The sequence below is a fragment of the Lottia gigantea genome (assembly GCF_000327385.1).
Source record: "Lottia gigantea unplaced genomic scaffold LOTGIsca_210, whole genome shotgun sequence".
Taxonomy (NCBI): Eukaryota; Metazoa; Mollusca; class Gastropoda; family Lottiidae; genus Lottia; species Lottia gigantea.
In genome coordinates this window covers 5,879-18,864 of record NW_008708459.1, presented here as the reverse complement: position 1 = coordinate 18,864, position 12,986 = coordinate 5,879, and the positions used below count along the sequence as shown (strand labels likewise).

Sequence of the window (12,986 nt, the reverse complement as noted above, 5' to 3'; positions counted from 1 at the left end):
GCAATCGATTGCGGAATACATTCACATCAAATTTGAGCATATCAACATTTACCCTGAGGCCCCATTTTGAGTTTTACAAAAGTGTGTTTTTTCAATATGGCGGCCAAAGTATCACTTCCGGTCAGGATTTTATTTTCTTCGTTTTTTGGTAATAGCATTTACTTTCGATCAGCATAAATTTCGTTGACCTATTTCAATTACACCGGAAGTTATTCGACCGGAAGTGGATTGTACTTTCAATTGATTCCCCGTTTAAAACCGGAAGTAAAATTAAATATTTGACAACTACATATTATTTACTTTAGTGATGTCCCTTTGCATATTAAATTTCAGATCAATCGATGCAAAAGCAAAAAAGTTGCAAAAAAATTGAAAAATTTGATCGAAAAAAGTGAGCGACGAATTTTCGAATTTCGTAATTTTTCAAGTGCTATCAGGTCAGAAATTACAGCTAGATTGTAAAAATTAAAACCCGAAGAAAATCGATGCAAAAATACGCCTTCTAGAGCCGATTTTCGACTATTTGCACATGTTGAACTGTGGCACTTCCGGTTTTGCAAAAATGTTCCAATATATATTTAAGGAACACGTCGCCACTACAGAAGGTCTAGAGAAGTTGAATGGTTGCTGCAACTACTGCAGTCTAGGCTCAGGAAGGTGTGTAAATTTCGAAAAAAAAAAAAAAAAAAAAAAAAAAAAAAGAATGGACATTTCGATAACAAACTGGGACTTTGCGGTAGCAAAGTCCCACAAAAAGATTTTAAACCGAAAAAGCAAAGAAATGTCGTTCTGTGTTTTGTTGTCAGTACCGAGGTCATAAATTGGGTTTTTGAGAATGGATCATATATATTTTGGTTTCATAAAAACGTATTGAGCTCAAGAATCTAATTTCCAAGAGCGCTGTATCGATTAAACAGCTTCGTGGAATTATTTCATGACTATGCAAGCACATCTTACGTTGGAAAAAGAAAAAGAAAAAGTTTATATCAGATCCCATGCGTTTATCTTCCACTTGGCATATTAATATGTTCTCTTTTCATCGTTTATAACAAAAATTAAACATGCTGAAGACAAATTAATACGTGAAAAGCAATTTTTTAACATTTGAACATGACGCAATACGCTAAAATACGCTAGGATTCCGTGCTATTAGTCATTAAAGGGAGTTAATTATATTTATGAGAATCGGGCCGATGTATCGCGATTATTTTTTTCTTCGCAATGCATCGATAAGAAGGAACGAATAGCGGTTCATCGATTCAACGGTGAATCGTTGCAGCCCTAATCAAAACAGAACCTGAAACATGTTGTTACTCAGAGTTTCACACTGTGCAATCTTCAGACAACTGTCAAGATCAAGTTGGATATTTTTAGGAAGTGTTTTCTGTGATTCCATCTATATTTAATGTCTTTCAGAAAGTGGAACTAGTAGAACTTCAAGCTTATGATGTCTCTAAGATGGTTCCTGCTAATACCTCACCTGTCACTCTGGTTTTAGAGGGTTCCAATGTTGGCAGAGGCACCAAATGGTAAGGACTTAAGGTTTCACAATGTTTTTGCTGGAAAACTGTTTGTAGATGTACTCAAGTTTCTCGTTGCTGCCGACACATGTTTCAATTTTTTTTATTTCTTCTCATTTATTGAAAAATATAATAGCGTAGATCCCATGAGAAAAACTGCTCACTTGGTCCCAAGTACAACTATTTTATGAGGTTTATCAGATAACAAAACAGACCCTCAAGAACTGGTAGACAGGATCATTGAGAACTTAAAATGTTATCTTTTTAAAATCATCAAGAGGTTATCTATTGATTAGCTGGTAGACAGGATCCTAGTGAGCCTATGTATATTTTTATCATGAAGAATATTGATGATAGGAACTAAGACAAGGTGTTATAATTTTTTCAATCAATGATCAATGATATTTCACACATTTGAAAAGAATATATTCTGAATGTTAATATTATTCAGGTTAGAAGATATGCAGGGTTTTATAAAACAAACTGATATTATAACATGTGGTGTTAATGTCTGGCATGTTATGGAGTATGATCATTATAAACTACCAGAAACATGCTATGGTCAATTTCACGAGGGGGATACCTACGTAGTTCGATGGCAGTATATGGTCTCTAATGCTGGTATGGATTTTTAGTCTTTTTCTCATGGATCAATGTTTTCAGTGATGAAGGTCTGAAAGACGGAAATAATTAAAGATTCTAGTTATTCTGTACATCAGAAATAAAAAATCCCAAGACAGATGGAAATATAAAAAATAGAGTAGGCTATTACCTCTGTCTTGACAAAATTTCCTCTTTTGCATACTGCATAGTGTTGTCCAAACAGATGTAGAAAAGTTGGATGTAAATCTCCATTTTATTTTTTGAATATTTTGATTGTATCTTAGTGGAGCTTTCAGGAAATATAGTCCAGATCAATGTATTACTTTGAATCATAGACCGAGGCCCCATGTGCACATAAGTGATCTCTCGACAGATGGATATAAAAAAAAAGCAGGCTAATGCCGCTGTCCTGGCAAAATTTCCCTTCTTGCACTCTTCATGGTGTTTCCCGTCTTCATTAGCCCACATAGTGTAGAAAAGTAGGACGTAAAACTCCATTCATTTCATTTTGATTCCAGGATTGAAATCTCTAAAAGGTCAGGCAGCACGGAATACACTAACAGGCAGAGAGAGATGTGCCTATTTTTTCTGGCAGGGATCAGAATCTACCATCAATGAGAAAGGTGCCTCAGCTCTGATGACAGTTGAATTGGATGAAGAAAGAGGTCCTCAGGTAAACAACAACTTTGATAAGTTTAAAATTAGTCACACTTCACGTAATGTGAAGTAATGTGATAGTAATGATTTATAGGAGGAAGGGGGGTAATAGTAAGGATTTATATGGGGAAGGGAGGTAATAGTAAGGATTTATAGGAGGAAGGGGGTAATAGTAATGATTTATAGAAGGAAGGGAGGTAGTAGTAATGATTTATAGGAGGAAGGGAGGTAATAGTAATGATTTATATGGGAAAGGAGGGTAATAGTAATGATTTATAGGTGGAAGGGAGGTAATAGGAAGGGAGGTAATAGTAATGATTTATAGGAAGAAGAGGTAATAGTAATGATTTATAGGTGGAAGGGGGTAATGCACTTGATCTAGGATACTGAAAGACAGAAAGAAAAAGGTTAAAAATCTTCGTATAAGGGAATCATTAGGTCAAAACGCAACAGAAATTGCTACAAATCAATTTATATCTGTTTGTGTAGGTACGAGTAATTCAGGGAAAAGAGCCGCCATGTTTTCTTAATTTGTTTAATGGGAGTATGATGGTTCACATTGGAAAACGGGAAGAAGAGGAATCCAACACCCAGGGACCGTGGAGACTTTATTGTGTTAGAAACGAACATGAAAACGAACTAATGTTGTTAGAAATTAACTTGTGTATAGATAATTTACGGAGCAGGTCTTCGTTCGTGTTGTTAAATGTGAAAACAGGACATTTGTATATTTGGAATGGATGTAAATCTCCTCAACATACCCGTCAACAGGCTCGTCGTGCAGCTGATAAACTCAAAATACAGTAAGTAACAAATTGTTTCTTTCAGAGAATGAGGTCTCAGTTTTAATGATTGCACAGCGTTAATTTTGTGTAACAAGATGTTTTAGGTTCTCTTTCTAGCAATGAAATCGTTATGTTTGTACATGTATTATATTCCCTGGTTGCATGAAAATATCTATGTACACCCTGGTTCTCATAAATGGTGCAAAAATTATCTGACTTTCTGATCAAACAACTATTTTTATTATTTTTAGTTGTCCCTTAGAAGTTGGTCTGCATACAGACGCTAGTATAATGATATCAGAAATGGAAGAAGGGGAGGAGAAATCTCAGTTTTGGGGAGCTGTAGAAAGTCGAGACAGAACTCGTTATATGTCTTTACTAGACAGTAAGTTTTATTGGTCTAGTACTTCAGTGATTTATTTAGATTCCTATATTGTTATTGATATACTATAGTTTCAGAATAGTTTCTTAAGTTTGATTCTAAAACAGCCCCGTGGCTAATATTGAGTTTTATAATCTGGTGAAACAAAGATATTATCTTTTGCAGGTATTGCCTCTCTCGTGGCAAAATTACTCCCATGACAATTTGCATAGTGTTGTTTATCTTCATTAGATCATCATTGCTTGATAAAGACGAAAGTATCATCGTCGAAACATCACAAGTTATTTATTAAAATAATTGTTATCCATATAATTGTGTCTAGTTATAGACAAGTAAGACGTAAAACTCCAATCATTTCATGTCATTAAAGTTGCAGAGTGTTAGATTTAAATTCTTTGTGAATATTTCAGGTGGGCGAAGTCTAGAACATTCAGTACGTCTGTTCTATATGACCAGTGTGTCTGGTATTTTCGAGGTAGCAGAAAGATTAAATCCATGTCGTACTGACGAATTCTATACTCCATTTCCATTTTTACAGTCTGATCTATATAAAGTTTCTCAACCAGGTGAGTGTAATGTTGTACCAATGAGGACTTGTAATTGAGAACGAGTTGACTCACAATGAGGACAAATTGACTCACAATGAGGACGAATTGAATCACAATGAGGACAATTTGACTCACAATGAGGACAATTTGACTCACAATGAGGACAAATTGGCTCACAATGAGGACAAATTGGCTCACAATGAGGACAAATTGACCTACAATGAGGACAAATTGACCTACAATGAGGATTATAGTTATTTCAGTTATAATGAGGACAAATGACTCGAAATAAGGACAGATGACTCATATTGAAGACAGTGACTCATATAGAAGGCAGATGACTTGAAATGAAGACAGATGACTTGAAATGAAGACAGATGACTTGAAATGAAGACAGTGACTCATATAGAAAGCAGATGACTTGAATTGAGGACAGATGACTTGAAATGAAGACAGATGACTTGAAATGAAGACAGATGACTTGAAATGAAGACAGATGACTTAAAATGAAGACAGATGACTTATATAGAAGACAGATGACTTGAAATGAGGACAGATGACTCTAAATGAAGACAGATGATTTAAAATGAAGACAGATGACTCATATAGAGGACAGATGACTCTAAATAAAGACAGATGACTCTTATAGAGGACAGATGACTTGAAATGTGGACAGGTGACTTGAAATGAGGACAGATGACAGGTAAAAATATTGTTTTCATGTAGATAACTATTATGATATATCTTTTATTCTTGTTGATAAATTAAGAGTAAAATCAAATGTCCAATCGTATTTTGTGTCTATTTCAGCTCTGTTCCTAGTTGATAATCATTATGAAGTATATCTGTGGCAGGGTTGGTGGCCAGAAGGTAATGAAGAGGAAGGTAATGTCCATACAGGATCAGCTCATTCCAGGTTTAATATTGATAGAAAATGTGCTCTACAAACCACCATTAATTATTGTAAAGGTTTGTTTATTATCTTCATTTTTTATTGTCATCTCAACTTTTATACATATTATTACATATTATTACATATTATTACATATTTTTACTTAATAATCGACCACAATATCATACATAAATTATACTACTTCAGAGTTTTATTTTACACAATGTTTCAACAAGTTACATTGGTTCATATAATATACTATACTACTAATACTATAATTTACATTGTCATCATCAGTTTATATGGTATATACTACTCCTGAGTTTTATTGTACAAAACGTTTCAAAAATTTACATTGTCATTATTAGTTTATATAGTATACTACTTCAGAGTTTTATTTTACACAATGTTTCAACAATTTACATTGGTTCATATAATATACTATACTATACTACTATAATTTACATTGTCATCATCAGTTTATATGGTATACTACTCCTGAGTTTTATTATATACAACGTTTCAACAATTTACATTGGTTCATATAATATACTATACTACTATAATTTACATTGTCATCATCAGTTTATATGGTATACTACTCCTGAGTTTTATTATATACAACGTTTCAACAATTTACATTGGTTCATATAATATACTATACTACTATAATTTACATTGTCATCATCAGTTTATATGGTATATACTACTCCTGAGTTTTATTATATACAACGTTTCAACAATTTACATTGGTTCATATAATATACTATACTACTAGTACTATAATTTACATTGTCATCATCAGTTTATATGGTATACTACTCCTGAGTTTTATTGTACACAACGTTTCTACAATTTACATTATCATCATCAGTTTATATGGTATACTACTCCTGAGTTTTATTACACACAATGTTTCTACAATTTACATTGTCATCATCAGTTTATATGGTATACTACTCCTGAGTTTTATTGTACACAATGTTTCAACAATTTACATTATCATCAGTATATAAAGTATACTACTCCTGAGTTTTATTGTACACAATGTTTCAACAATTTACATTTTGAAGTATAATAAATAAAGAATAGCAACAATCAATTAATGATAGGGGACTATTTCTCTGAATCTGTATGATAGCGAGACACAACACTATTTTGATGATTTTTTGTTTTGAATTTGAATGATTTTGATTGATTTTATTGTATTTGTAGCCAGTAGAAGTCGAATGCCCAATATGTACATAGTATGTGCAGGGGTTGAACCCCAACAATTCACCAATATATTCCCATATTGGGAGGTGGATGAAACAGCCAAAGAACTCAATATGAGGGTGAGTTACTGAAATATTTTTAGAAAATAATAATGTATATATATATATAATAAAAATAAAAGTACTTATAATCTGAAACTGCAAAATAAAACCAGAAATTCAAAACAACACATAAATGATGTGTCATTAAATGTTTTGGGTTACTCAGTTAGACACTTTCAGGTTAGCTCCAAGGTCGAAGGTTCAGACCTGGTTTGGGTCCAGGTAAAATCATCATTTGTATAATGCTTGTCAACGTTGGTTCAATTCTATAATTATTCCGTAAAATAAAACTCTACATTTTATCCTGGTATTCAGGTTATTCATACAACTCAATGTTACCAATAGTTGAGGGGAAGGTACAAGAACAATGCTGACAATTTTTGTAGGGTTGAAGTTTGAAAATATTACACTTGATATTACTTACTCACTTATAATTGATATACTTCCGCATATGAATAGTTCATTAGCTGCTACCAATATTTTAGCAATATGTTGTTTGTTTTTCGGTTTTTCTTTCGGATCGTTAGTACTTGGTTTATTTATATAATTTATTTTCATATCTTCAGGATGGTAAACATGAAGGTTATTTGGAATCGGCTGAAGAAATGTTGAGTAAATTATCCAGAACGCAATATTCTCTGGAAGAATTGCAGGAACGACCTTTACCTGAAGGTGTTGACGCCTCCAAGCTAGAGTCATATCTAGATGATGAAACTTTTGAGGTATTCATTCTTTCAATCTCTGATACATTCATTGATTTATTTATTTTTATTGATGCATTCATTTAATTGTTTATTCATTCATTCCTTCATACCCAAAATATTTTGAGGTAGTCATTCATTATTCAGATTGATTAATTGAATTGTTTATTTATTCATTCATTCGTTTATTAAATCGTTTATTTATTCATTCATTTATTAAATCGTTTATTTATTCATTCATTCGTTTATTAAATTGTTTATTTATTCATTCTTTCCTTCTCACCCCAAACATTCATTCCTAAATAAAATAAACACAGCATAATAACAGAAACAGGCTATGTAGGATGATAAATTTTAGTGAAATATTATTTTGAACACTAATTTAATTTGTTTTCAGAGGGTAACTTCAAATTCAAATTTACAGCTAAATATATTTGTACTTTCAGAATATTCTACACATGTCAAAAGAGGACTTCTACAAACTACCCTCGTGGAAACAAAGACAGTTAAAACAACCCACTGGTTTATTCTAAAATCACCATGGAAACACTAAATAGTTTATTCTAGAATCACCATGGAAACACCAAATAGTTTATTCTAGAAACAATAATTAGTTTATTCTCGAATCACCATGGAAACAATAATTAGTTTATTCTAGATTCACCATGGAAACACTAATTAGTTTATTCTGAATCACCATGGAAACATTAAATAGTTTATTCTAGAATCACCATGGAAACAATCAGTTAAAACAACCCACCGGACTATTATAGAATAACCATGGAAACACCATTGAATTGTTCTAGAATCACCATGGAAACAACCAACTAGACTTTTTTTAGAATCACCATGGAAACAACCGACTAGACTATTCTAGAATCACACTATAGAAACAATAACTAGACTATTTTAGAATCACCAGGGAAACAATAACTAGAATCACCATAGACACACTACCTAAACTCTTCTAGAATCACCACGGAAACACTAACAAGTTTATTCTAGTATCAATGAGTGTAGGTAGTGGATTATTAATGTAGAAATATTTTAGTATATTATTCACAAATCATGTATCAATTTATGGATATGAGATATCATCTGCTAGTTTGTATTCAGGATGCTATCTTGTATTTAAGATGCTATCTTGTATTCAGGATGCTATCTTGTATTTAAGATGCTATCTTGTATTCAGGATGCTAGTGTGTATTCAGGATGCTAGCTTGTATTCAGGATGCTATCTTGTATTTAAGATGCTAGCTTGTATTCAGGATGCTATCTTGTATTTAAGATGCTATCTTGTATTCAGGATGCTAGTGTGTATTAAGGATGCTAGCTTGTATTTAAGATGCTAGCTTGTATTAAGGATGCTAGCTTGTATTTAAGATGCTAGCTTGTATTAAGGATGCTAGCTTGTAATCAGGATGCTAGCTTATATTTAAGATGCTAGCTTGTATTCAGGATGCTAGCTTCTATTCAGGATGCTAACTTGTACTAAGGATGCTAGCTTGTATTCGGGATGCTAGCTTGTATTCAGGATGCTAGCTTGTATTCAGGATGCTAGCATATATACAGGATGCTAGCATATATTCGGGATGCTAGCTTGTATTCAGGATGCTAGCTTGTATTCAGGATGCTAGCATATATTCAGGATGCTAGCATATATTCGGGATGCTATCTTATTTATTAAGGTGCCTTTAAAATGAGTTGAATATCTTAAAGTGTCCATGATAGAATTATTCTGATAAGGAGTCAATGATGCTTAGAGTGGATTTTATAAAAGATGTAATCATCAATGGATCAGTCGATGGATCTCATTAATATTCATGAGATAGAACATGAATATGCAAATTCACCAGGGTTATTGATTGGTCTGTATTTCAGAAGGTTTTGACTTCAACCCCTCCTATCACTCGTACCTGTGATTAATTTTCTGTGATTTTCTCATGTTTTGTAAATGTATAAATTATGGTGCTATATCTCTTTGACAGCAATTTTTATAATCATAGTCGAGATACAATATTAATTTACATACCTTATTTTTATCTGGCTTTTATTTCAGTCACCTTCCTGTTATTTCAGTCACCTTCCTGTTATTTCAGTCACCTTTCTGTTATTTCAGTCACCTTTCTGTTATTTCAGTCACCTTTCTGTTATTTCAGTCACCTTTCTGTTATTTTAGTAACCTTCCCGTTATTTTGTGTCACCTTTCTGTTATTGTCTATCACCTTTCTGTTATTGTCTGTCACCTTTCTGTTATTTTCTGTGCTGTGTACTGTGCTTTGTAAATTTATATTTTAACAAGAGGAATAGAATAAAAGTTTAAATTAAAACAGAGCTGAGAACATGCCCCGCCCCCCCTTCCTAGTGTGACTATTCCTATATAATACTATAATTATATTAATGTGTATATTTTTATCATTATTTGTGTGATTCTTGTTTGTAAATGATCCTTTTTATATTTTGATTGTAAATATCCATTATCTTCAACATCCAATTTCATTAATACCAAATAAAATCATTTTCAATACAACCTTTGTTTACAGTCAATATTTTACCTCGAGATAAACCAGTGGTGTCCCTAAATAATTCCCTTTTCAACCCTTCTCTAGAGTAGACTAGCATTGATATCAGAACAAATTGAAAAAGACGGATGAAGTCGTCAAACATTGACATATAATTTCAACTAAAGTTATTGAGTACAGGTCTTACTTTTCTGTTTGGAAATTTTAACAACAATGTTATTTTTCTGTAGTAGAATTACAATAAATTGTAGTTTTCCAAAAGATTTTACGCCACACTACCAAACCCCCCCCCCCCCCCCTCCAAAAAAAAATTCAAGATAATCCCCATCGTATCACGAATCAAAATGAAATGAATGGAGTTTTACGTCCTACATTTCTACACTATGTGGGCTAATGAAGACGGGAAACGCCTTGCAGAGTGCAATGAGGGAAATTTTGACAGGACAGCGGCATCGGTCTGCGCTTTTCTGTCTTTCCATCTGTCATTGATCTTTTACGTGCACATGGGGCCTCGGTCTATGATTCAAAGTAATACATAGTTGTTATTTACATACATCATTGATCTGGACTATATTTCCTGAAAGCTTTGATACAATCAAAATATTCAAAAAATAAAATTGAGATTTCGAAAAAACAATAATTTGATTGGTTAATAAAAACTCAATTTAAAATCAGTTTTAGTGATTGACCAATCAGATGACTAGATCATAAAATCACCTTCAATTTAAGTTTTTAGTGAACTTGCCCCTTGTACATCTGACAAATCAGATAAAAAAAATTCCATCTTGACTTTCACCAGGATTGATTGTAAATATGGCAGTGATAAATAATACGAGAAATGAAATGAAATGAAATATAGGCTACAGGTCAGCTTCTTGGACGGTGTCATAGTCAAGACCATACTATATTTAAACTTTGCAACCCTTGTATTTACAGTGGAAAGGGAAGGATGATCATAATCTAAAATGGAGACCATGTCAGTATGTGGTTATTCCTTTTAGTTGTAGGTAATTGATGACTATCATTTAGATAGTTTTGTCTATTTCCATAGAAATAGCTGTATTGTATTCTTTTTACAACTGTAGTCTATGCATTAATATTAATTCAGGTGAAATATTATACCTTATTTTATTAGCCTCTATTATATACATTTAGGTCAGTCAAACAATAGCAGTGAATATCAAGTTTAGATGTAATATTAATATAACTGATATGTCACAGTGACCTCAATATAATATATACTATTAATATTACATTATAAACTTCTCTTTTTTGATTATATTACCTAACTTTGGGTTGTACTATTGTCTGTTTATAGAAACACCAGACATCACCTAACTCTGGTTTATATTCTAGAGAGTGGTGCCCACTGTTGTACTATTGTCTGTTTATAGAAACACCAGACATCACCTAACTCTGGGTTATATTCTAGAGAGTGGTGTCCACTGTTGTACTATTGTCTATTTATAGAAACACCAGACATCACCTAACTCTGGGTTATATTCTAGAGAGTGGTGTCCACTGTTGTACTATTGTCTGTTTATAGAAACACCAGACATCACCTAACTCTGGGTTATATTCTAGAGAGTGGTCCACTGTTGTACTATTGTCTGCTTATAGAAACACCAGACATCACCTAACTCTAGGTTATATTCTAGAGGGTGGTCCACTGTGTATTATTGTCTGTTTATAGAAACACCAGCCATCACCTAACTCTAGGTTATATTCTAGAGAGTGGTCCACTGTTGTACTATTGTCTGTTTATAGAAACACCAGACATCACCTAATTCTGGGTTATATTCTAGAGAGTGGTCCACTGTTGTACTATTGTCTGTTTATAGAAACACCAGACATCACCTAACTCTAGGTTATATTCTAGAGAGTGGTCTACTGTTGTACTATTGTCTGTTTATAGAAACACCAGACATCACCTAATTCTGGGTTATATTCTAGAGAGTAGTTTACTGTTGTACTATTGTTTGTTTATAGAAACATCAGGCATCATCAAACTCTGGTTTATAATCTAGAGAAATACCAGAGATCAACTAACTCTAGGTTATATTCTAGAGGGTAGTCCACTGTTGCACTATTGTCTGTTTATCAAACACCAGACATCACCCAACTCTCTGGCAACAAGGTAAATTCAGATTCACGAAGTCTGTTCTCTAAGGCAGTGGGCTTTGGGGCCTGCATAAAATATTGGTTATTTGTTTTGAACAGATAATTTGACACAAATCTTTCTATTCAACATGATTGTTCCAATTTAACACTCCCATGTGGTCGAAGGGAATGAATAGGCTGAAACATGTTCTCCTTTGTATTTATGTAGCAAAACCGACTGACATGAACATTAGAAAAACCTTACGGCCTAACTCAAAAGGTGTAGTAAAATGACCATTAACTAACTGATTGGAAGCTACAGAATTTTCAAAGCCGTGTTTGGAATGGGGGATGTTGCCTGGTTATGGGAGCTGATTGAACCAGACTGGAAATTCTGATATTATTAAGAAACAATATTTCTCTCAAAACCACGGGCATGGTGAGCTATTTTATCACTGACCACAAATAAATAATTATTCTAATTTAACAATAAGATAGCTTGCAAGGCAAGGTAACATACGCCCACTGGCAGCTGTCAGCTGTCAGAAATGATAAAACAGTCTTTAGTGACTAAAGTACGAATTTTCTCATATTAGTTTGAAATCAATTACATATATATATATGCCAGTTATTTATGCTGAGTAATTCCACAATTTGTTTTAAAATCAATATCAATAACCCTGTTGTGTTTTTGATAGTCCCCTTCTGATTAACTTACAAGGACGAGAAGATGACAAGGTTTTAAGGTTGATTTAATAAAGTAACATGAACTAAATACAGTGGCAATATCTCATTATTGCTTATCAGTACTATAATGTACAAAACAATGTAAACAATATATTACGGATTTATAACAGATTTAAAACAGTCTCTACAACACCTCCCTACTGAAAATAGATGCTAAACTTTAGCATCACAAACAGAGTCTCTCAATAGGTTTTCGCGGTCTCTTTGATCTTC

The 12,986-nt window shown here is 33.0% G+C and overlaps 1 protein-coding gene across 1 annotated transcript in view; it reads left to right on the top strand.

Annotated features, from left to right (window-relative positions):
- Positions 1-8,147, top strand: part of LOTGIDRAFT_201948 (hypothetical protein) — a 16,765-nt gene extending 8,618 nt beyond the window's left edge. The window contains exons 8-17 of the mRNA XM_009054273.1: positions 1,417-1,529; positions 1,972-2,141; positions 2,642-2,796; positions 3,270-3,583; positions 3,817-3,950; positions 4,358-4,513; positions 5,306-5,468; positions 6,607-6,721; positions 7,270-7,425; positions 7,851-8,147. Coding sequence (XP_009052521.1) covers positions 1,417-1,529; positions 1,972-2,141; positions 2,642-2,796; positions 3,270-3,583; positions 3,817-3,950; positions 4,358-4,513; positions 5,306-5,468; positions 6,607-6,721; positions 7,270-7,425; positions 7,851-7,937 — 1,563 coding nt within the window. The 3' untranslated portion in view covers positions 7,938-8,147. The remainder of the gene's footprint in view (positions 1-1,416; positions 1,530-1,971; positions 2,142-2,641; positions 2,797-3,269; positions 3,584-3,816; positions 3,951-4,357; positions 4,514-5,305; positions 5,469-6,606; positions 6,722-7,269; positions 7,426-7,850) is intronic.
- The last annotated feature ends 4,839 nt before the right edge of the window (positions 8,148-12,986 follow it).